The sequence below is a fragment of the Narcine bancroftii genome, chromosome 2 (genome assembly GCF_036971445.1).
Source record: "Narcine bancroftii isolate sNarBan1 chromosome 2, sNarBan1.hap1, whole genome shotgun sequence".
In the NCBI taxonomy this organism is placed as follows: Eukaryota; Metazoa; Chordata; class Chondrichthyes; order Torpediniformes; family Narcinidae; genus Narcine; species Narcine bancroftii.
In genome coordinates, this window is record NC_091470.1 from 72897201 (window position 1) to 72922740 (window position 25540).

A 25540-nucleotide genomic window follows, 5' to 3' on the forward strand; every position below is an offset into this window, starting at 1 on the left:
AGTTATCACCAAAGTTAGATAGACTACACAGCCCTTCCTCCAATCATTATGTATGTTGCGAATAGTTGTTAACCCAGCCCCAATCCAGCAACACTCTACTAACCACAGATGGCCATCCCAAAAACAACTCTTTATCTAACTCTCTGCCTTCTACTTTTTGACCAATCCTCGATTCACATCAACATGTTATTATCAACTCTGCGCATTCTTGTGCAGAAGGCTTTTCTCTTACAATTTATCAAGGGCCCTCTGGATATCTACATATCTCTATGCTCCACTCTACCCACCATCTTCAACAAACTCCAGTAATTAATTGAACAGAATCTGCCCTTGTTGAATCATAGAATTCTACAACACAGAAAACAGCCATTTGGCCATTCTAGTCTGTGCCGACCATCCTTTTGCTAATCCGACTGACCTGCTCCCATTCCACAACCTTCCAGGCCTCAATCCATATCTATCTATCCAATTGTTTCTTAAAACACAAGATTAACCACATCAGATGACAGCCCATTCCATACTCCCACCACTCTCTGGGTGAAGAACTTTCCACTAATGTTCCCCATATACCTTTCCCCTTTCAGCTTAAAACTATGACCTCTCGTATTTATCTCCCTCAAATCCAAGTGGAAGCAGCCTCCACTCGCATCCATTCTGTCTATACCGGTCATAATCTCGTAAACATCTATCAATTCTCCCCTCATTCTTCTTCGCTCCAAGGAATAAAGTCCTAACGTATTTAATCTTTCTCTGTAACTCAAATCCTGAAGACCCAGCAACATCCTAGTAAATCTTTGCACTCTTTCGATCTTATTGACATCCTTCCTGTAGTTAGACAGCCAGAACTGCACATAATATTCCAAGTTTGGCCTCACCAATTTCTTAAAGAACTTCAACATAACATCCCAACTCCGATACTGTGGGAAGAAAGGGAAGTGGAACTAGATCATTATATGCAGATGCTGGGTAATATGGTTGCTTTAGTTTCACAACAGGTGGCGAATGCTAGTAAGGAGAACCCGGACACCGAAAGAGTTCCAGTAAAGGAGGGATTGTAAGGTAAAACATCATGAGATGGGAATGTGTAAGGAGTTACCCTGTACAGGGCTGTAACAAGATGTGAATGCATCCTTGTACTTACAAGATAAGAGAGACATTGATGGATTGAGAGGCAGGAAGCTAGCAGGGAAAGGATAGCAACAGTTTTAGTCATTGGACAAGTAATGATATGATGATGTTCTAAGCATGTATCCAAGGGTATAAAAAATCACCATTTTGCTGATAACGGCAGAATGCATTCTCCGACTAACATGGTTAGTCGCAAGTGTTACAATCCGGTAATAAAGAACAAAGAACCCTGATTTCGACTCAGTCTGGTGTTTGTCTCACTCATTCATGAACAAAGCAGACCTAACAATACTCAATATTTTGGTTTATAAAAACTAAGATGCAAAAGTTTCTTTACAACCCTGTTCACCTGCGATGCCACCTTCAGGGAAAAATGTAACTGTATTCCAAGATCTCTCTGCTCCTCTGCATTCATCAGTGCCCTATCATTTTCTGTGTATGTCCTACCTTGGTTTGCCCAAACGTTCAGTCCCTAGAGAACAACCCGGATGAACTTCAAGACAGAAAGACATCATGGTGAGCTGCATGATGTGTTTTACGGAAACATAGCTAAACACGTACAAACCAGACGTGGCGTTGCAGCCCAAGCGCTACCCCTCCCTTATACAGACCAGACATCGGTGTCTGGAAAAGCCAGGGGAATTGGTGTTTGTGTCCTCATCAATTCATCATGGTGCACAGTTGTGACATTCATGTCCCAGACCTGCTCCCCCAACCTGGAACATCTGGCAATCAAGTGTCACCTATTTTACCTGCTGAGGGTGTTCACCGCCATCATCCCAGTCTCAGTGTATATTCTGTCCCAGGGTAACGTCAGGCTGGACGTTAGCTGAACATCATGTGAGGTCCACTCATGAATTGCTTAAACTTTAAAATGCAGGCTAATTCTGGGTCAGGCCAGTGCTTGACAAACATGAGTGCCACTTCATCATTCATGTTCTCTCTCCATTTTCCCCTAAAGAGCCAGGTCTGATGCCTTGTTCAGCCTTATCCAGGAGCTGACAGAGTTTTCTCTGTGCTGGACAGAGTAGCAGAAAAGGCTGTGAGAGGGAGACATGAGGGTGCATCACTGAAAGAGTGGAGAAGAGCATTGTATATTTTTTCAGGTTCCTGGTTAACAACAAGCTCAGAATTACGATGCAATGCAATCTTCATAATGTCTCTGGCCTTGCCTATCAAATGGCTCAATTTCTTCTGCTTGATCATACACAGGAATCTTTTGCTTTCTAAGATGGGTTTTAGACATGCCGATCCAGTCCTGGACTGAGTGTTTGTCAGTGTCGTCACCTCTAAACGTCTGAAGTTCTTTATCAGCTTTAACATGGACTGTCACTTGTGGACGGTCCTGTCTGTCAACATCACCTTGTGTGTTCTGGATGGCAGAGGTAGCTTGGTGGTCAATATTTCTGGTTACAATGCCAGCTGACCTCAGATCTGCCATAATAGATTCCTTAATTTGAGCACCTAACTGCTTAACCATGTGTGTGAGATGGTCGATGGCAACCCTCTCTCACAGTCCCAGTACCAGGAAGACAACTGTACAACTTAGTATCTACACAACTATCAGGTATGAGCACATCCCTACTGTAAACAGTATCGCTAAGATCAAAACCCTTACCTTCTAGCAACCTAGGACTAGTTGGCCCATCCATTATTATTGTAGCATACGCTTTCAACAATTAAGTATACCTGCGTTGTGTATATTTATATTAGAGGAAATGGAGTAGAAAGACAACTTATTGTAAAGAACAAAAATGATGTACTTTAGATCTCTAATTCACTGAGGATAAACATTTTAAAGCACTATGTCTAAATCCACAGTCTTACCTAAATCTGACCACACGTTAATCTTGAAATGCAGATCAGGAAGGCAGCACAACATCCACAGCAATGAGCATCAAGCTAATCTGAAGATTCAAAGAGTCACAGCACCAGGGTGATGGGTTTGCATAGGGCGTAGAAGAAGAGATGACTCATGGAGTTGTTTTCCTGCATTTATTCACATCCTTTAGAAGACAAAATAACACAAGCATTGGCTTCTGGGTTTTCTTCCTTTTTTTTGCCCCTTTTGCTCCCTTAGCAAGATAACAAGCAGATCAAGAGACCGGAAGGGAAGGGCTGAAGAGGTGTGCACTGCCAAACTCATTCCCACTGAAAACATTAATAAAATAACAATAAATGCAAGTAATATTAAGATAAAATTCACAAATACAAAATTGAGAATAGAAATTATTAAAATGCATTTTTAACTCTGTTACATTAACCATGAGTTGTTTAATCTAAGAAATAAAATGTATTGGCAGCTGAGAAAGAAGATCTCTTCTGTAGGATAGTAAGGTTGATCAAATTACTCATGCCTTCCAACAAGAACACTGGATCTTTAAGCGATGAAAAAAATTGGCCTGTGTAAAATCATGAGAATGAGAGAAAAATGTGGAAAAGCTAAAGAAATATAACAGGTAATCTTCAGACTGTCCATTCTGCAGGCATGAAAGGAGGGAATTGGGTAATAGTTTGACCATGAGAAATATATATGGCCCAGTTATCCATGCATGGTGCCTATGAACTCCAGCAATGTTCAATATTCCCTGAACGTTGAAAAGCAAATATATTCTTTATCACCCTATTGGAAGTTTCTTTACCATCTATCAAACATACTTTTCTTTCCCATCACCATTTTAATAACTAACCAATAGAAGAACAGTCCACATTTCTTGGAGTACAGAAGTGTTGGAGGAACTCAATAAGTTATGCAACATCCATGGAAACCAATAGGCAGTTGATGTTTCAGGCCTGAGCCCTTCCTTCAAGAACCGTGATTACTGAAATCCTGAAGATTCCAGCAATATTGACAACCTGAATACCATCTACTCTGCCAGACTCGGGGAAATTACCAATGCACATGAAAAACGTTCACATGGACAAACAACAGTTAATTTAGATTTTTTCAATGGCTACATCATTTATATCAAGGTCAGAATGGCCTGAGTACATAAACTGAGAAAAGCCCTGCCATCAATTAGTATCTTTTTATTAAAATCTTTCATCACTTTTTTTAACAAACTTATTAAAGCATGCAGCCTACTCTTCTCCAGAGAGACTTGCAAAATCACAAAAGTCTGGTTCACAAGTGCAACAGGTAATCAAGAAGATGTAGCAGAATTTAGCTGGGATTTTATCTGAAGGCTGCACCTGGCCCAGGTGACCCAGGCAGTTGGATTTGGAAAGTGCAGATCAGCAGGAAGCTGATTGAGCCATCGAGATCCAGGGGACTTGTATTAATTCACTTCAACTCAACAGTCCAGAGATGGAACTACTGACTGGACTTCCACACAACATGCAGCAGTAAGTAGGAAATTCATGACTAACTAGTTTTTTTTAAAATCATTGGAAGATCTTGTTCTCCTCAACCGTTCCCCTAACCTTGGGTATGAAACAAGATGATGAGCGGAGCGGGGGTGGGGGTAATTGAAATTTAAATCACTAAAAATATCAAAATATTTAAATAAACAAGTAAAAACTTTAATTGACCTGACATTTCAGTCCATCCTCAATAAATGAATGAATTCACTTTTCTTGCACATTTAAGATCCTATCTCTTGTGAGTTTCTACAATCTCCCTGCAATTATGTTGATTTTCTTCCCCCATCCCAAATATATGTTACTGGTGGCCAATTTAATTTTCCCCTAATGTTTGGAGGTGGCAGGAAAATCAGTGCTGAGTTGATAGCTATGTGAGAAAATCAGTTACATGGACATAATGTAAATGGTGGAATGAAACTGATGGGAATTAACTGAGAGCGGCTTCACAACATAGCTTTCTATATTCTAGAAGATATATGTGAAATAAGTCATACGTTTGAGAGGTAATTATGTTATCGTTGACATCATCGATGTCCCAAGGGCAAGTACTCATGTGATGTGCTCTCTCTCTCTTTATTCTCTGTCAGTCCATCCCCTTCTCTGTCACCCCATGCCCTTCTCCCTGTCACCAGTGACTACCAAGCAGTGAAGAATGTGGAGTAGATTCATTTCCTGGAGATGGTTAGGAGTCAATGGTTGCTATGTGACTGCAGTTGAGCGATGAATGGCAAGGGAACAGCAGGGCAATCCTTCGTCACTGAGAATCAAAATCAGAATTTATTGTCATGAACAAGTCAGAATCATAGTGAAAACATTCATATTATAACCATCTTACAACAATAAATAATATAAAAATAAATAATAAATACTAATGCATGAAAAGTAAAGGCAGTGTCTTGATTATTCAGGAATCTGATGGGAGCGGGGAAGAAGCTGTCCTTGTGCCACTAAGTGCTCACCTTTAGGCTCCTGTACCTTTTACTTGACAATAGCAGAGTGAAGAGGACTTTGAGGATAGAGGTTGCTTTTTTAAGACACTGCTTCATGTAGGTGTCCTTGATGGATTGAGGTCTGGTGTCTGTGATGTCACAGGCTGATTTAACATCACTCTGGAGTTTTGGATTCTGGACACTAGCTGAATGGGAATGGTGAGTAAATCATGTGGGACTGTTTTGGAAAATAGTAAAGACCATTAGAAATGTCTTGCGTCAAAGGTTTTCAGTCAAGACTGCTGACATAGTGCACTGCCTTTCTCTTCCAATGGATCACGAGCACTTTTCATCCAATTATCTTTACATAGTTAATAGAAACACTCTAACAATCAAAATTAATGAAATAATGCATATCATTTTGCCTAAAGGATGGCTTCTTATTTCTAAACGCCCTCTGATCAGAAACTTCTTTTCTCCCCTTTGCATCAAACAAGCTATGTGAGCAAGGGTTGCACTTTCACATGTTGACAGAGTTCCTGAGAGTCTAAACACTGGAAGTTGCTGCCATTTATTTGAGAGGGTGTTTGAGGTCCATGGAAATGGTGGCAACTGTGCATCAGTTCAATGGAATGCCTCTGTGAATGACAGTCTGAAACAGAAAGTGCAAGTTAGCATTCAATGTCACCTCACTTGCAGAAAGCAAAATCAAAATCTCTAAGTTAAGGAGAAGGAAAGAAAAACAACCTCGCAATCATTATAAGCTGTAAGAATGAATCTCTTCACTTTTAAATTGTCATTTTCAGTTGTAGCCAAATGATTTGATGTTATTTACTTCTCAGACTACTCAAACAGTCATTATTGCTGGATGAAAGTAACATCATTCTATTCAATGACCTTCAGAGATAATTGTCAGCAATCATTTTCAGAGGTGGGAAGGGGCAGAATCTTATCTTCTTGATTTATTCATTTAACTATACCTGAAATTATTGATATCTGCTCTCCTAAAGCTTAGACCTACAACCTTCAGTCCTCTACCATACTGAAGAAAATGTATCCAATTTCATTTTAAAGTGAGTATCAATCCAATGCTGTCTGCTTGTGGACCCAAGGCATTGTAAAAAAAAATATGCCAGGCTTTGTTCCACAAGGTTAAAACATGGAAATCTGCAGACTTCGTGACTGAAGTAAAAAAAAACACAAAGCCTGAGATACTCAGCTGGTCAAACAGTATACTTAATGTAGCAAAGATAAAGATACAAAACCAATATTTCAGGCTTGAGGCCTTCAAATTATGACAAAATGTAGGCAGGCATGGCCTTTCATCAACCAGATGAGTGGAAATAAAACTAAAGTGATGTGAAGGCAGGAAGATGAGATTCAATTCCAGGTTTTGAATGTGGCATTTTCCATATTTTAATTTTAGAAATTATTGAGTGGGAGGCTAATGAGACAGATCTACAGTTACAGCTATAGAAGAGATGGCATCGATTTAGGAATGAAACTCAACTGATGAAAATGATACAAACATCACTTTACAGGAACTTTTCTTAATAATTAAAGCCAGAAACTTGTCTTAAGAGAAAACCGCTGGGATTAAGAAAAACATTTTTCAGTATAACATTTATCAAAATTCAATACCTAATAGATGGCATGAAGGTTTAAATTTAGATTACAAAAACAGCTTTTTGATACCACATACCACTTATTTACCTCCACATATCTTAAATGAATGTATCAGGCCTGATGATTTTGGTTCAAATCTTCTCTGCAAATAAGTGTTCCTGAATCAAAATATTTACTCAGCATTATAAACTATTGTAATGGACACCATTTTGATCATTATTTGAAATCTAAACGCCAGCAATTAGACTATTACTTCTCTCTCTTTAGCTAAATAACTAAATATTTCTCGGAGATACAAAACAAACTGCTGGAGAAACTGTGGGTCAAGGAACATCTGTGATGATAAGGGAATGGTCTCTTTTAGGTTGATATCCTAATATGTACTGAAGGTATAGAATAAACATTGCCAATGTAAAAAAAAATGAGAGAGGGGTGACACAGGGGTTTAAAATTGATAGGTAGGCCAGGTGAAGTGAGGGATAATGGGGAGAGTCAGAGTGGATTTTAGGGATTGAGGCGGGTGGGCAATAGGTGGAAACAGATAAGGACAGAAAAAAATTCCTCCCCTCTAAATTTTTAGAGTACAAAGTATATTTGTTGTCCCAAGGCATTGTTTTAAAAAAAAATGCCAGGCTTTGTTCCCCTTGTACAGACAGAACCCTTTCTTCTATCAGCTTTGCCACTAGGCATGGAAACCAATGTGACCTCTTTCTTTTTCTTTGGCTTGGCTTCGCAGACGAAGATTTATGGAGGGGGTAAATGTCCACGTCAGCTGCAGGCTCGTTCGTGGCTGACAAGTCCGATGCGGGACAGGCAGACACGGTTGCAGCGGTTGCAGGGGAAAATTGGTTGGTTGGGGTTGGGTGTTGGGTTTTTCCTCCTTTGCCTTTTGTCAGTGAGGTGGGCTCTGCGGTCTTCTTCAAAGGAGGTTGCTGCCCGCCAAACTGTGAGGCGCTAAGATGCACGGTTTGAGGCGATATCAGCCCACTGGCGGTGGTCAATGTGGCAGGCACCAAGAGATTTCTTTAGGCAGTCCTTGTACCTTTTCTTTGGTGCACCTCTGTCACGGAGGCCAGTGGAGAGCTCGCCATATAACACGATCTTGGGAAGGCGATGGTCCTCCATTCTGGAGACGTGACCCACCCAGCGCAGCTGGATCTTCAGCAGCGTGGACTCTATGCTGTCGACCTCTGCCATCTCGAGTACTTCGACGTTAGGGATGAAAGCGCTCCAATGGATGTTGAGGATGGAGCGGAGACAACGCTGGTGGAAGCGTTCTAGGAGCCGTAGGTGGTGCCGGTAGAGGACCCATGATTCGGAGCCGAACAGGAGTGTGGGTATGACAACGGCTCTGTATACGCTTATCTTTGTGAGGTTTTTCAGCTGGTTGTTTTTCCAGACTCTTTTGTGTAGTCTTCCAAAGGCGCTATTTGCCTTGGCGAGTCTGTTGTCTATCTCATTGTCGATCATTGCATCTGATGAAATGGTGCAGCCGAGATAGGTAAACTGGTTGACCGTTTTGAGTTTTGTGTGCCCGATGGAGATGTGGGGGGGCTGGTAGTCATGGTGGGGAGCTGGCTGATGGAGGACCTCAGTTTTCTTCAGGCTGACTTCCAGGCCAAACATTTTGGCAGTTTCCGCAAAGCAGGACGTCAAGCGCTGAAGAGCTGGCTCTGAATGGGCAACTAAAGCGGCATCATCTGCAAAGAGTAGTTCACGGACAAGTTTCTCTTGTGTCTTGGTGTGAGCTTGCAGGCGCCTTAGATTGAAGAGACTGCCATCCGTGCGGTACCGGATGTAAACAGCGTCTTCATTGTTGGGGTCTTTCATGGCTTGGTTCAGCATCATGCTGAAGAAGATTGAAAAGAGGGTTGGTGCGAGAACACAGCCTTGCTTCACGCCATTGTTAATGGAGAAGGGTTCAGAGAGCTCATTGCTGTATCTGACCCGACCTTGTTGGTTTTCGTGCAGTTGGATAATCATGTTGAGGAAATTTGGGGGGCATCCAATGCGCTCTAGTATTTGCCAAAGTCCTTTCCTGCTCACGGTGTCGAAGGCTTTGGTGACTATAAAAAGCTCTATGTGCTCTGCTCACTGTGCTTTAACATTATGCACTCAAACACAATGTGATGGGAAGTGTGGGGAACTTGGACTACTTTGAATCAGTCCACATCCTGTACCATTGTTAATGAGAGTAACAGATTAAATATATCCAACATTTGATGCTGAAGAACCTGACCAAACCAACCATCGGCACAAGCATGCTCAATGATTCACTTTTGAGCACATTATTCACTGCTGCCCTTTCATCCACAGCACAAATACCTTGAATCACATGACACACTGTAAATATTGATGATGAACCAGAGCCAGAATTACCAGTAAAATATAAATTCAAGGACATTTTATGGTCAAATTATATTTAAAAATAAAAATCCGCTTGTTGACTATATTTAGATAGTTCAAAAAACCTATCTGTGAAAGAACACTTAATCCCACCATGTTATAAAGTCCCTGTTCAGTCTCTCTTGTTTTCTCTTTGAGGCCAGAGCACCTTCAGCTGCTGCTGCCCTTATCAGAGGCCTTATCACCACTGAAGCTAATGAGATTAAAAACTTTTTTATCCAATTTAAACCATTTTGTTTTCCAATTTGCCTCGTGGATATTGTAGTAGGAAACAGAAAACTGAAAATTAACTGGGATAATAATTTCTAAATCCTCACTTCAAATAGTAAAGCTTGGGTGAAATCTCAAGCATTCTTCATAAGAAAGGGGAATGAGAATGGGAGTCAAGAAGATGGCAGAGGAACTAAGTGAGTATTTTGCATCAGTCTTCACTGTGGAAGACATTAGCAATGTGCCAGATGTCAAGGGGCAACAGGAAAGAGAAGTCAGAGCAGTTACTATTTAAAAGGAGAAGGTGCTAAGAAAGCTGAATGGTCTGAGGGTGGATAAGTCTCTCAGACCAGATGGATTGCACCCTTAAGTTGTGAAAGAAGTAGCAGTAGAGATTGTGGAGGCATTGGTAACAATTTATCAGGAATCAATTAATTCTTCTATTAAGGGAGGCAGCAGAAAGGAAATTATAGACCAGTTAATCTGACATCAGTGGTTGGGAAGATGTTGAAGTTGATTGTCAAGGAAGAGGTTACATAATACTTGGAGGTATATGCCAAGACAAGAGAAAGTTAGCATGGTTTTGTAGGGGGAAAAAAACTAGTTCATTGTAAATTTCCTACTCACTGCTGCAAGTACTGTGTGGAACTCCAGTCAAAAAAATACCATTTCCCTAGACTGCTGAGTTGAACTGAATTAAGACCATCCTGTGACACAAGATCACTTGATCTCTATTGCCCAATCAGTTTCCGGCTGATCTGAGCTTTTCAAATCCAATTCCCTGAGTCATCTGACTCCAATTGCCAGGTTCACCTTTCAGATAAAATCCCTACTGAAGTTAGCTACAGTTCCTTAAGAGGAAATCTGTTGGGATTCTTAGAAGTGACAAGCAGACTAGATAAGAGAGATGCAGTATGTCATGTGGATTGTAGAGGGTCATGTGACCACTCCATCGGGAACCTGGACAGAATGAATTGTGGTGGGTCATGTGACCTTTCCAGCTGGAACCTAGTCAAAAGTCACCTCACCTGCCAATCAAGGTCAAGCCCTGCCCATAGGTTCGCACACACCTGGTCATTGGCCCCTTTAATTAGCTCATTGATATCTGGACTGGGCTCTCCAGCCAAGAGCGTGATGAAGCCCATGACATATGGACCATATGCATCTTTTCTTCATTCCCTGGGTTGAACGTCAGCTCCATTCCAGGTTGGGAACAGTGGGCAATGCTGGAGAGTCGTTGGTAAGGTGTGTACTGATAAAGGGATGGGAGCTGTAATATTGTGTGTCAAGAAATCTCTGTCCCTAGTTTAATTAAGAGTCATTCTCCCATACATGCAAATAAGGAGTACTGTTTAGCTTATCTGTGTTGAGACTCTTTGCTCCTGGGACCTGTTTATCCGCAGTGGATGTTGTGTATTTGGATTTTCAGAAGGCGTCTCACAAGGTGCCCGACGTGAGGCTGCTTGACAAGGTGCCGGACGTGAGGCTGCTTGACAAGGTGCCGGACGTGAGGCTGCTTGACAAGGTGCCGGACGTGAGGCTGCTTGACAAGGTGCCCGACGTGAGGCTGCTTGACAAGGTGCCCGACGTGAGGCTGCTTGACAAGGTGCCCGACGTGAGGCTGCTTGACAAGGTGCCAGACGTGAGGCTGCTTGACAAGGTGCCCGACGTGAGGCTGCTTGACAAGGTGCCCGACGTGAGGCTGCTTGACAAGGTGCCAGACATGAGGCTGCTTGACGAGGTGCCAGACATGAGGCTGCTTGACGAGGTGCCAGACGTGAGGCTGCTTGACAAGGTGCCAGACGTGAGGCTGCTTGACAAGGTAAGAACAACATGGTATAACAAGAAACATACTAGCAGAACATTGGCTGGAAGCAAATAGATGGAATATAGGGATCATGTTCTGGTTGGCTGCCACTTGCTACTTATTTTGCACAGTGGACAGCGTTGGGGAAACTTCTTTTTAACTGTTGTTATGAGCCCAATGTACCCCAAAACCCAGCAGCAATAGATATTCACCACAACAAGTAATTACTTAAACAAAAGTTGTTTTTAATTATCTTTTTACATGAAAACAGAATCAAACTTCAACTTATCTCTATTTACTTAACTAACCTAACTTAACCCCCTTCTAATTCTAAGTGCATGTGTATGTAATGTGTGTGTAAATTTCAGAAAAGTTATTTGGTTCACAGTTCGATCTCATTTCTCATTCTTCCTAGTTCTCTGGTTGCAGGCAATTCTTATACCGTGCACTGAATTTAACATGTATAAAGTTCACCAGGCTTTGGTGCTCGAAAAGTAAATGTTTACCACTCAGAAAGGTTCTCATAGGTTTTCAGAGAGAGATGTGTGTGGTTCCAGGATTTACACAACTGAGGTACCACCATTAGTCACCTCAATGTCTTACTGATTAAACTTGCCCCATCGAGGTTCTCCAGATGATAACCTCTTTCTTTCAGGCTATCACAGAGTTCCTTTCTCTTCCTCTTATTCCAAGAGAAACATCAGACAGATAGCACTTCCAGCCATCCGCCACTCTGGAACTTCTGTTTCAGTTCCAACAAGCTTCTCTTTGCTGACACTGTTCAGTCTCTCTCTCTCATCTCAGGTTCCAACTGCCAGCCACATGTCCTTCTCTCTCTCACTTACAAAACCTCCTCCTTCTCCAGCAAATAGGAGTTAGTCTTCTACTCCCATCTGTTGTTTTAGGTAAACAAACCTCTCAATGACCTTTGAGTGAGCACTTGGCAGAGATGTTAAAAGTCTTGCAAAAATGTCCAACACAACCAACCTGACTCCGGTTGCTCTTCCAAGACAATGGTCTATTCATTTCATGACATTATTTCAATTATCACCTACTTGTGAAATGAGCATAGCATTCTCCATAGTTTCTGTAATGTCACAGAATATGAATTCTTCAGTATTTCAAATAAGATCTGTTTTAAAGTGTATATGTAACCTACTCTAATTTTACCAATTTATCTCCCAAAAACATCACCAAATATTACATCACATCTCCCCTCCTTTAAAGGAATTTTAACTCTTGAGTTAAAATTCAGTAATAACTAAACTGTCTTTAAAATCACTAAAGATATAACAATTCACAATATATATATAACATGTTATAATAAAGTAACAATGTTGAGAGCATTTTTATACATGATCAATTTTAACAACTTGACAAACAATCGGCTATAATATTATTTGAACCTCCGATATGAATAATTTGCTGATTATATTCTTGTAATATCAAACTCCAGTTTAACAATCTTCTGTTTTTGTTCTTCATTTTATTCAAAAACACCAGAGGATTATGGTCAGTAAATGTCACAATTGGTTCATGAGAGGTACCGAAATATACATCAAAATTTTGCAGAGCAAACCCGATAGACAACCGTTCTTTTTCAATAGTGGAATAGTTCCTTTGATGAACATTGATTTTTTTTGAAAAGTAGACAACTGGGTGGTCAATTTCATTATATATTTGCAATAAAACTGAACCTGCTGCTCCCTCACTAGCACCCACTGTTACAGAAAAAGGTTTATCAAAATCAGGAGATTTTAACACAGGATAATGGCATAGCATATCCTTTAAATTTTCTAAAGCTGTCTGATGCTCTTTAGTTCACACAAATTTCTCCCCTTTCTTCAAAAGGTTGATTAAAGGAAGAGCAACCTCAACAAAATTTCTGCAAAACTTCTTATAATATCCTGCCATTCCTAAAAACCTTCTCAATGCTTTCTTGCCATTGGGAATGGGAAACTCAGAAATTGCATTCACCTTTGCTTGAATAGGTGCAACTTTGCCATGACCAACTATATAACCCAAGTATGTCACAGTGGGCATTTGCAAATTCACTCTTTGCTAAGTTAACAGTTAAGTTTGCTTTAGATAATCTTGCAAACAATTTGTCCAATTCCTTCAAATGCTCTTCCCATGCATTACTTTTTGTGACCAATTTATCAATATGTGTTAGCCCTTGGATTACCGAACTAATCATCCTTTGAAATGTTGCAGGGGCATTTTTCATGCCAAAAGGTAACACGTTATACTCATATAAACCGGATGGAGTAACAAAAGCTGAAATATTCCTTCCTCTCTCAGTTAAAGACACAAACCAGTAATCCTTCAACAAATCGTACTTAGTAAGAAATTTAGCTTTTCCAATTTTATCAATACAGTCAACTATTCTTGGAATAGGATAAGAATCTGTTTTAAATACTGAATTAACCTTCCTGGTCAGCCACAAACGAGCCTGCAGCTGACGTGGACTTCTTACCCCCTCCATAAATCTTCGTCCGCGAAGCCAAGCCAAAGAATATGTACAAAACCTAAGAGTTTCATTTGGTTTTGGAACCAAAATACAAGGAGAACTCTGACCTGAGTTTGGAGGTCTAATAATATAACCTCTCAACATATATTCCACCTCCTGATCCATGATTTTACTTTTCTGAATGTTTATTCTGTATGGGTGTTGTTTAATGGGACTTGCTTCTCTGACATCCACATCATGGTAAATCAATTATGTCCTTTTTGGAACGTCAGGAAACAAATTTGTGTTTTTTTAATATTAATTCCTTCAACTGCATCTGTTCTTGTGACTTAAGATGACCTAACTTTTCCAAAATTTTGCTGAGTTAGACAGGAGCACAGGAACCATGGTTTCTTTGAGGTTACCCTCACAATATTTTGTTTCCATAATCTTATGATCCATTACTTCCTCAACCCTGTCAACAGCTAACACCTCTGATACAGATTGTTCTCCACTACCATTATCCTCATAATAAGGTTTCAACATATTTGTGTGACAAACCTGAGTTTTATTCCTTCTATCTGGAGTGTTAACAACATTTTTTTTTCACACTATGAACCATATTGACCAAAATACACACAAACATTTCCCTCTTGAATATACACAGTGTCATTTTCTCCCCTTCCCCCCCCATTCCCTCCCTCCTTCCCACCCCCTCCCCACCCACTAAACATTCAACATATACAATACATTAAACCCATTAAACAATGTCATCACACAATGAAAATGAACTAGAAAATTGTGTCATCTACTTTTACACACTGGGTCAGTTCATTTTGTCGTCTTCTCATTCTGTTATTTTAGGGGGTGGAGGTCTGCAGTAGGACCTCTCTGTTGTGTTCCATGTACGGTTCCCAAATTTGTTCGAATACTGTGATGTTATTTCTTAAATTATATGTTATTTTTTTCCAATGGAATACATTTATTCATTTCTATGTACCATTGCTTGTTAACAACATCGTTAATATGATTCAATTTTGATTTAACTATGTACAGTCCAGAAAATCTAGCTCTCAAAGGATTGTCATGTGTTGGAAACAAAATCAAAACTTCACTTCCTATCTTAAAATTCCTCACTTGAGCTTTCCTGTCAAATAAACGCTTCATTTTACCCTGAGCCATTTCTAAATTCTCTTGAGCCAAGTCCACACTTTTTGTAGCCTATCTTTAAATTTAGAAATATAATCCAGCAAGTTCATTAACCCACTGTTCTTTTGTCAACATCAAAGGTCCTCTAACCTGATGTCCAAACACAATTTCAAAAGGGCTGAAACCTAATGACTCCTGCACAGCCTCCCTTGCTGCAAATAACAATAAATGAATACCTTCATCCCAATCTTTCCATTCTCCAGACAATAAATTCTCATCATAGTTTTAAGAGTAGAATGAAATCTTTCCAAAGCTCTGAGTTTCAGGATGGTACGCAGATGAAGTGATCTGTTTTATTCCCAACTCCTAAATTTAACTGTTGAAACAACCCAGACATAAAGTTAGATCCTTGATCTCTCTGAATTTTTTTAGATGATCCAAAAACTGAAAAATCTTTCCAGAACCTTTACCACTGTTTTGGCTTTAATATTTCTCAGTGGTATAGCTTCTGGAAATCTTGATGCTGCACACATAATTGTTAACAAGTACTGATTTCCAGACTTAAGTTTTTGGCAAAGGACCTACACAATCCACGAGAACCCTAGTGAAAGGTTCCCTAACAACAGGAATAGGTTGTAATGGAGCCACTGAAGGACCCTGGTTAGGTTTCCCCACAACCTGACAAAAATGACCAATTTACAACATCCTTCCTCAAACCAGGCCAGAAAAATTGTCTCAAAATCTTACTCATAGTTTTCCTTACAGCAAGATTACCACCTAAAGGTGTACTGTGGGCTAAATTTAAAGTTCATTCTGGTAATTTCGAGGAACAACCATCTCATGAATCACCCCCACTCTTCATTAGCAGGAATATCAAGAGGTCTCCATTTTCTCATCAACAATTCACCCTTTAAGCAATAACCACGCCATTTCTTTAATCTCCTTTTCAGTTACTGCTTTGTTTGTTAAGTCAACAAGACTTGTATCTGCTCTCTGCAGCTGAATTAACTCTTTCCTTGACAAAGAGAAATCCTTACTCTCACAATTACCCTGCTCTTTTTAATCTCAAAACTGACCCAACTTTATCCTCTGCCAAATAATTCCCAAATAAAAATGAGAACCCCCTGCATGGGTAACTTTGAAATTACTCCTACAACAACAGGTCTTTTAATTAACTCTCTGAATTTAGCACTATGTTGTGATGAGATATGGACTCCAGCTCACCTCCAACTCCTTTAATCAAAGTTGTCTCCCATGTGTCAGTTCTTTGATCCAGAGATAAAATCCCTTGTACTAACAATGACTGTGCAGCACCAGTACCTCTTAAAATTTTAACTGGAACCTGTGATTCTCCCTCCTTTACTGAAACAAAACCCTCTGAAACAAATAGTTTGAAAACATCCATGACACCCTTATCAGGTTTGGATCATCTGTTCTGCCCAAATTCAACTGTTTGAATACATGCTTCTGGTAAAACCTTCTTTTCTCTTTTGTTTTTCAATATTAGACAATTCGCAATAACATGACCAGGATTTTTACAAAAATGACATACAAATCCAGAAGTTTTGTCCTTTCCAACGCTCTCTCCAGACTTAATTTCAGGCTGACTATCCTGCTCCATATTAATCCTCTGAACGGGCTTATTAATCTGTTTCACATTAACTTTCTGAAAATGCCTACCATTCTTAGATGTATTTTTGTGAATCAGCGCAAATTCGTCTGCTAATCTAGCTCTTTGTCGCCAAGTACCCATGTCTCTCTCATCCAGGTATAATTTAATTTCCTTTGGGACACACCTTTTAATTTCCTCAATTAACATCAATTCTCTCAATCTGTCAAAATCATTATTTATTCCAGATGATGATGTACATTTCTATCTGGCCATTCCCCCTGGTATTATAAACTGTGGTCCTGCTTGTGACTATGCCCTTGGACAGCAGGTACTGGCGCAGCTCCTCAGTCATAAACAAGGATCCCCAGTCACTATGAATATAGCAGGGGTATCCGAAAACTGAATATGCTGTGCAGTGATTTTATGACTGTGGTCATGTCTAGACAGGGGATGGCAAAAGGGAAGCAGAAGTATTCATTAATGATATTTAGAAAGTATACATTCCTGTTGGTGGAAGGGAAGGGGACCTTGAAGTCCATACTCAGGTATTTGAAAGAGTGGGTGGCTTTAATCAAGTGATTTTTGTCTGGCTGATAGAATTGGGGTTTACATTCGACTGAGACCGGGCAGCTCTGGATCAGTTCCCTGATGTCTTCAACTGAATAAGGGAGGCTGAAAGCTCTAACTAAGCGGTAGAGCCTGGTGACCCCGTAATGGCAAACGTTGTTGTGGAGGACTTGGAGGCACTCCAACTGCGGGGCAGAGCATCGGCGGCGGGGTGGGGTAATCATTTAGCTTCCCAGGCCGGTACAAGATCTCATAGTTTTAAGTGGACAGCTTAATTCCCACCTCAGGATCTTGTCATTCTTAATTTTTCCCCACTGCTTGTTATTAGACATAGAGGTGACTGTACATCAGTCAGTCAGCAGGGTAAGTGGTTTTCCACCAGCGTTGTCTCCGCTCCATCCTCAAAATTCATTGGAGTAACTTCATCACCAACATCGAAGTACTCGAGATGGCAGAGGCCGGGGGGAGTCACGTGATGGAGTAGTGGCCGGACGGTGAACTCCAGCCCTCTCCAGAAAAGTCGGAAAAAACAAAGGAAAACACAAAGGCACAGAAATAAAAGTTAAAGAAAAGTGAGTATAAAGGTGGAAAGAAGATGGCGACAAAAAAAGAAAAATCAAAATCAACGGTAAGAAGAGAGGAAGAGAATACAACGGAGGAAGAAGGAGAAGGCCTTACCTGTTCGAAGAGGCCCGCGGTGGAGAGAGAAACCCGCTCCCTCAGGTCGGTAGAAAGTGGACTACAAAGATGGCTCGTTGAGCCAAGTAAAAGTGCGCATGAAAAAAAACACACCGACGGGAGGGGTGACCAGCTGGGGATTCGATCTCCACAGCCGGCAACGACAGCTGCAGAACACCTGCAGCAAGAAGAGAACACAGAAGACAATGAAAACAAGAAAGAAGAGAAGAAAAGGGCAACAAAGAAACAACAGATGGCCAACCCAGAGGAAGAAGAGGAAGAGGAAGAGTACAGGGAAATAGAAGAAGAAGGGAAAGGCAAGATAAAGGATATACTTTCTCTTATTAAAGAATACATGGAGTCATTTAAAGAATGGCAAGCGCAAGAATTTAATGATTTAAGAAGAAGAATAAACAATACAGAAGAGAAAATGAATAAAATAGATATGACCTTATCAGAAATGGGAAAAAGAATGGACAAGGTGCAAGAACGAGAAGCAGCAGTAGAAATGGAGGTAGAGGACTTAAAAAAGAAATTAGAGGAATCTAATAAAAAAGTTAAAGAGACACAAGAACTGTTAGCTCAGAAAATATATATAATGGAAAATTATAACAGAAGATCCTTGCATCTGATGAAATGGTGCAGCCGAGATAGGTAAACTGGTTGACCATTTTGAGTTTTGTGTGCCCGATGGAGATGTGGGGGGGCTGGTAGTCATGGTGGGGAGCTGGCTGATGGAGGACCTCAGTTTTCTTCAGGCTGACTTCCAGGCCAAACATTTTGGCAGTTTCCGCAAAGCAGGACGTCAAGCGCTGAAGAGCTGGCTCTGAATGGGCAACTAAAGCGGCATCGTCTGCAAAGAGTAGTTCACGGACAAGTTTCTCTTGTGTCTTGGTGTGAGCTTGCAGGCGCCTCAGATTGAAGAGACTGCCATCCGTGCGGTACCGGATGTAAACAGCGTCTTCATTGTTGGGGTCTTTCATGGCTTGGTTCAGCATCATGCTGAAGAAGATTGAAAAGAGGGTTGGTGCGAGAACACAGCCTTGCTTCATGCCATTGTTAATGGAGAAGGGTTCAGAGAGCTCATTGCTGTATCTGACCCGACCTTGTTGGTTTTCGTGCAGTTGGATAATCATGTTGAGGAACTTTGGGGGACATCCAATGCGCTCTAGTATTTGCCAAAGCCCTTTCCTGCTCACGGTGTCGAAGGCTTTGGTGAGGTCAACAAAGGTGATGTAGAGTCCTTTGTTTTGTTCTCTGCACATTTCTTGGAGCTGTCTGAGGGCAAAGACCATGTCAGTAGTTCCTCTGTTTGTGCGAAAGCCGCACTGTGATTCTGGGAGAATATTCTCGGCGACACTAGGTATTATTCTATTTAGTAGAATCCTAGCGAAGATTTTGCCTGCAATGGAGAGCAACGTGATTCCCCTGTAGTTTGAGCAGTCTGATTTCTCGCCTTTGTTTTTGTACAGGGTGATGATGGTGGCATCACGAAGATCCTGAGGCAGTTTACCTTGGTCCCAACAAAGCTTGAAAAACTCATGCAGTTTGGCATGCAGAGTTTTGCCGCCAGCCTTCCAGACTTCTGGGGGGATTCCATCCATACCTGCTGCTTTGCCACTTTTCAGTTGTTCGATTGCCTTATATGTCTCATCCAGGGTGGGAACCTCATCCAGCTCTAGCCTTAGGGGCTGTTGAGGGAGCTGGAGCAGGGCGGAATCTTGGACTGAGCGGTTGGCACTGAAAAGAGATTGGAAGTGTTCTGACCATCGGTTGAGGATGGAGATCTTGTCGCTGAGGAGGACTTTGCCGTCTGAGCTGCGCAGCGGGCTTTGGACTTGGGGTGAGGGGCCTTACACAGCCTTTAGAGCCTCGTAGAAACCCCTGAAGTCGCCAATGTCCGCGCTGAGCTGGGTTCGTTTGACAATGAGATAGACAACAGACTCGCCAAGGCAAATAGTGCCTTTGGAAGACTACACAAAAGAGTCTGGAAAAACAACCAACTGAAAAACCTCACAAAGATAAGCGTATACAGAGCCGTTGTCATACCCACACTCCTGTTCGGCTCCGAATCATGGGTCCTCTACCGGCATCACCTACGGCTCCTAGAACGCTTCCACCAGCGTTGTCTCCGCTCCATCCTCAACATCCATTGGAGCGCTTTCATCCCTAACGTCGAAGTACTCGAGATGGCAGAGGTCGACAGCATCGAGTCCACGCTGCTGAAGATCCAGCTGCGCTGGATGGGTCACGTCTCCAGAATGGAGGACCATCGCCTTCCCAAGATCGTGTTATATGGCAAACTCTCCACTGGCCACCGTGACAAAGGTGCACCAAAGAAAAGGTACAAGGACTGCCTAAACAAATCTCTTGGTGCCTGCCACATTGACCACCGCCAGTGGGCTGATAACGCCTCAAACCGTGCATCTTGGCGCCTCACAGTTTGGCGGGCAGCAACCTCCTTTGAAGAAGACCGCAGAGCCCACCTCACTGACAAAAGGCAAAGGAGGAAAAACCCAACACCCAACCAACCAATTTTCCCCTGCAACCGCTGCAATCGTGTCTGCCTGTCCCGCATCGGACTTGTCAGCCACAACGAGCCTGCAGCTGACGTGGACTTTTTACCCCCTCCATAAATCTTCGTCCGCGAAGCCAAGCCAAAGAAGAAGATAACAGAAGAAATAACATAAAGATAGTGGGCCTTAAGGAAAATGAAGAAGGCAAGAATATGAGAGAGTTTATAAAAGATTGGATCCCTAGGATCCTAGGATGTCCAGAACTACAGCAAGAAATGGAAATAGAAAGGAAACATAGAGCATTGGCCTTTAAACCACAACCACAACAAAAATCAAGATCTATTTTAGTAAAATTCCTAAGATATACTACAAGAGAAAAGGTACTGGAGAAGACAATGGAAAAAGTAAGAGAAGGCAACAAGCCACTGGAGTACAAAGGGCAAAAAATTTTCATTTATCCAGATATAAGTTTTGAACTCCTAAAGAAGAGAAAGGAGTTCAATACAGCAAAGGCGATTTTATGGAAAAAAGGGTATAAATTTATAGTAAAGCATCCAGCGGTATTGAAAATATTTATTCCAGGACAACAAAACAGACTATTCTCAGATCCAGAAGAAGCACGAAAATTTGCAGAACAATTACAAAATAGACTGAGGGATGAAGACGTGTAATGAGAGTAAAAATGACCACGATTTATATGTATGTGGGTAAAGAGGTATAAGTGTGTAGATGTATAATGTGCATACGTGAATGTATCTGTATTTAGAGGAAAATATAGATAGTATAGACAAGAATTAACAAGGGAAGGAAATGGAATAGAGGGAATAAGGAGGGAACTAAAAGAGTGACCTTTGTTACATATGAAAAGTGAAATCTTTTCTGGGGGGGGGGCTGGGTGGGGGAGAGTTGCGGTCACTGCAAAATCAGCTGACGCTTGCGAGTGAATTCGCAAACCCAAATGGAGAGGGGAGATGTAGTTGTCCGACAAGGGATAAAGGACAACTCAGGAGGGGAAGGGGAGATTGGGGCTAAAGAAGTTTTAAATAGGAGAACAAGGAAAATGTTTGATGTTTTAGGAATGTTGTCTTATAAAGGGTTTAAAATAAGAAAACAGAAATGGAAAAGGAGGAAAGGTAATGATGGAAAAACGGAAAGGGAAGATAAACAAAGTATAAAATGGCTACGTTGAACTATATGACTTTAAATATTAATGGAATACATAACCAAATTAAAAGGAAGAAACTGCTAAATTTACTGAAAAAAGAAAAAATTGATATAGCATTTGTGCAAGAAACACACTTAACTGAATTGGAGCACAAGAAATTAAAGAGAGATTGGGTAGGACATGTAATAGCAGCATCGTATAATTCAAAAGCAAGAGGAGTGGCTATATTAATTAGTAAAAATGTGCCATTTAAAATAGAAGAGGAAATAATAGATCCAGCAGGGAGATATGTAATGATAAAATGTCAGATATATTCGGAGTTTTGGAATCTACTCAATCTATATTCACCTAACGAAGAAGATCAAAAGTTTATGCAAGATATCTTTTTGAAGGTAGCAAATACGCAAGGGAACATATTAATAGGAGGGGATTTCAACCTGAATTTGGATTCAAATATGGATAAAACTGGGAAAAAAATTAACAGAAAGAACAAAGTAACCAAATTTATAATTAAATCAATGGATGAAATGCAACTTTTGGATATATGGAGGAAACAACACCCAAAAGAAAAGGAATATTCATATTACTCAGCTAGACATAAAACATACTCAAGAATAGACCTATTTTTGTTATCAGCTAGTATGCAAGATAGAGTAAGAAAAACAGAATATAAAGCTAGAATACTATCGGACCATTCACCCTTAATATTGACAGTAAAGCTAGAGGACATCCCTCCAAGAATGTATAGATGGAAATTAAACCCCATGTTACCTAAAAGGCAGGATTTTAGAGAATTTATTGAAAAACAAATAAAAATGTATTTTGAAATAAATACGGAATCAGTGGAAGATAAGTTTATACTATGGGATGCAATGAAAGCATTCATTAGAGGGCAAATAATAAGTTATATAACCAAGATGAAGAAGGACTATAATCAGGAAACAGAGCAGTTGGAAAGGGAAATAGTAAATATAGAAAAAAAATTAGCAATGAAGGAAGATACAACTAAAAGAAGAGAATTGGCGGATAAAAAAATAAAATATGAAACACTACAAACATATAAGGTGGAGAAGAATATAATGAAGACAAAACAGAAATATTATGAACTGGGTGAAAAAACGCACAAAATCCAAGCATGGCAGCTTAAGACAGAACAAGCTAAGAAAATGGTATTGGCATCAAGGAAAAAAGACAAACAAATTACATATAATCCAAAAGAATTTAAGGAAAACTTTAGAGAATTCTATGAACAATTATACCGAACTGAAAACGAAGGGAAAGAAGGGAAAATAGATGAATTTCTGACTAAAATTGAACTACCAAAACTACAAATAGAGGAACAAAATAAATTAACAGAACCATTTGGAATAGTAGAAATACAAGAGATAATAAAAAAATTACCAAATAATAAGACACCAGGTGAAGATGGATTCCCAATAGAATTCTACAAAACATTTCTTCTTCTTTGGCTTGGCTTCGCGGACGAAGATTTATGGAGGGGGTAAAAAGTCCACGTCAGCTGCAGGCTCGTTTGTGGCTGACCAGTCCGATGCGGGACAGGCAGACACGATTGCAGCGGTTGCAAGGGAAAATTGGTTGGTTGGGGTTGGGTGTTGGGTTTTTCCTCCTTTGCCTTTTGTCAGTGAGGTGAATTCCGCCCCTCCTGGATGTAATCAACCAGACTGATGAAACACAAAGCTTACCAGATTCATGTAAAACAGCAATAATTACAGTAATACTAAAGCAAGGGAAAGATCCACTCTCACCAGCATCATATAGACCAATATCTTTACTAAACACAGATTATAAGATAATAGCTAAACTATTAGCAAACAGATTAGCAGAGCATGTACCGAAAATGGTAAATTTAGACCAAACTGGATTTATCAAAAAAAGACGCACAACAGACAATATTTGTAAATTTATTAACTTAATTCATGCAGTAGAAGGAAATAAAGCACCTACAGTAGCAGTTGCTTTAGACGCAGAGAAGGCCTTTGACAGAGTAGAATGGAATTATTTGTTCAAAGTATTGCAAAAATTCAGTTTACTGGAGAAGTATAATAATTGGATTAAAGCATTATATAAGGGACCGTTAGCGAAAGTGACAGTAAATGGACATGTATCAAAGCAATTTAACTTAAGCAGGTCTACGCGGCAGGGATGCCCACTATCACCTTTCTTGTTTGCGTTAGCAAAAGAACCACTAGCAGAATTGATAAGAATAGATAATAATATAAAAGGAATAAAAATAAAAGACAAGGAATATAAAATCAGTCTATTTGCGGACGATGTTATAGTGTATTTAATGAACCAGAACTATCAATAAAAGAATTATATAAGAAATTGAAGGAATATGGAGAAGTGTCGGGTTACAAGATAAACGTAAATAAAAGTGAAGCAATGCCTATGAATAATGCGGATTTCTCAAAATTTAAGAAGGAATCTCCATTTAGATGGTAAATGCAGGCAATAAGATACCTAGGTGTACAAATAAACAAAAATCTCAGCCAACTATATAAACTCAATTATTATCCACTAATGAAAAAATTACAGGACGATTTAGAGCATTGGAAAAATTTACCACTAACACTAATAGGAAGGATAAACTGTATTAAAATGAACATTTTTCCAAGGATATTATACTTATTTCAGGCATTGCCAATACAACTGACAGAAAAATTCTTCAAGGAGTTAAAGAAAATAATAAGGAAATTTTTATGGAGAGGGGGGAAACCGAGGATAGCACTAGATAAATTAACAGAATGGTATAAACAAGGAGGCTTACAACTGCCAAACTTTAAAAATTATTATAGAGCCGCACAATTAAGATACCTATCAGATTTTTATCAAACAAGGGAAAAACCAGACTGGACGAGATTAGAATTAGATAAAATAGGGGAAAAGATACCTGAACACATATTATATAAATGGGATGAAAAATTGGTACAACATAGAACTTCTCCAGTATTACATCATCTCCTCAATATTTGGAAGAAGATTCATGTAGAAAGAAATAAAACAAATTATCAATTACCAAAACTAATATTGACGCAAAACAAGTTACTCCCTTTTACAATAGATAACCTTTCCTTTAGAGAATGGGAAAAAAAAGGGATTAAAAGAATAGAAAATTGTTTTTCAGGAAATAGATTATTATCCTTTGAACAAATGAAAGATAAGTTCAATATAACTCAAGATACAGCGCTGGCATATTATCAATTGAGATCCTACTTGAAGGATAAATTAGGAAGCAGTTTGAGTTTGCCAGAGGCAAGTAACCTTGAATATGTGATTACAGATACAATGATAATCAAAAGATTTATAACAAATATGTATATTAAACTGCAAGAAAAGGAGAATGAGGAAACAAATGGTAAAACTAAACAAAAATGGGAACAAGATTTAAATATAAAGATAAAAAAGGAAACATGGGAGAAATTATGTTCTGGAACGATGAGAAATACAATAAATACGAGGCTACGTATGATACAATATAACTGGATACACAGACTATACATTACACCTCAAAAGTTAAATAAATGGGACCCAACAGTATGTGATAGATGTTTTCGATGTAAAAAAGAAATGGGAACAACAATTCATGCAATCTGGACATATAAGAAAGTAGAAAAATTTTGGGAAGATCTCAATCAGATATTAAATAAAATAACAGAAAACAATATACCAAATAATCCAGAGATCTTTCTCCTAAGTAACATAAAAAACAAAGAATTTGGAATTGATTTGGAGGATGCACAAAAAAGATTTGTTAAGATAGCTCTAGCCGTAGCAAAAAAATGTATTATGTCAACCTGGAAATTGGAAGATAATTTGAAAATACAACAATGGTATATAGAAATGAATAAATGTATTCCATTTGAAAAAATAACATATAGTTTAAGAAATAATATTGAAATATTCGAACAAATATG

General features: G+C 39.8%; 1 protein-coding gene across 2 annotated transcripts in view; it reads right to left on the minus strand.

The window, feature by feature from the left end:
• The window catches only part of gpr176 (G protein-coupled receptor 176), a 190797-nt gene that overhangs the window by 119343 nt on the left and 45914 nt on the right, over window positions 1-25540 (minus strand). Inside the window, exons 2-3 of one of the 2 annotated variants that reach the window (XM_069917083.1) lie at window positions 4986-5248; window positions 2956-3134 (exon numbers count right to left, since the gene is read on the minus strand). In XM_069917083.1, the coding sequence (XP_069773184.1) occupies window positions 2956-3010 (55 nt within the window). In that variant the 5' untranslated portion in view covers window positions 3011-3134; window positions 4986-5248. Of the gene's footprint in view, window positions 1-2955; window positions 3135-3159; window positions 3280-4985; window positions 5249-25540 lie in introns of those variants that run through there. The other variant, XR_011351394.1, reaches the window with a different exon arrangement.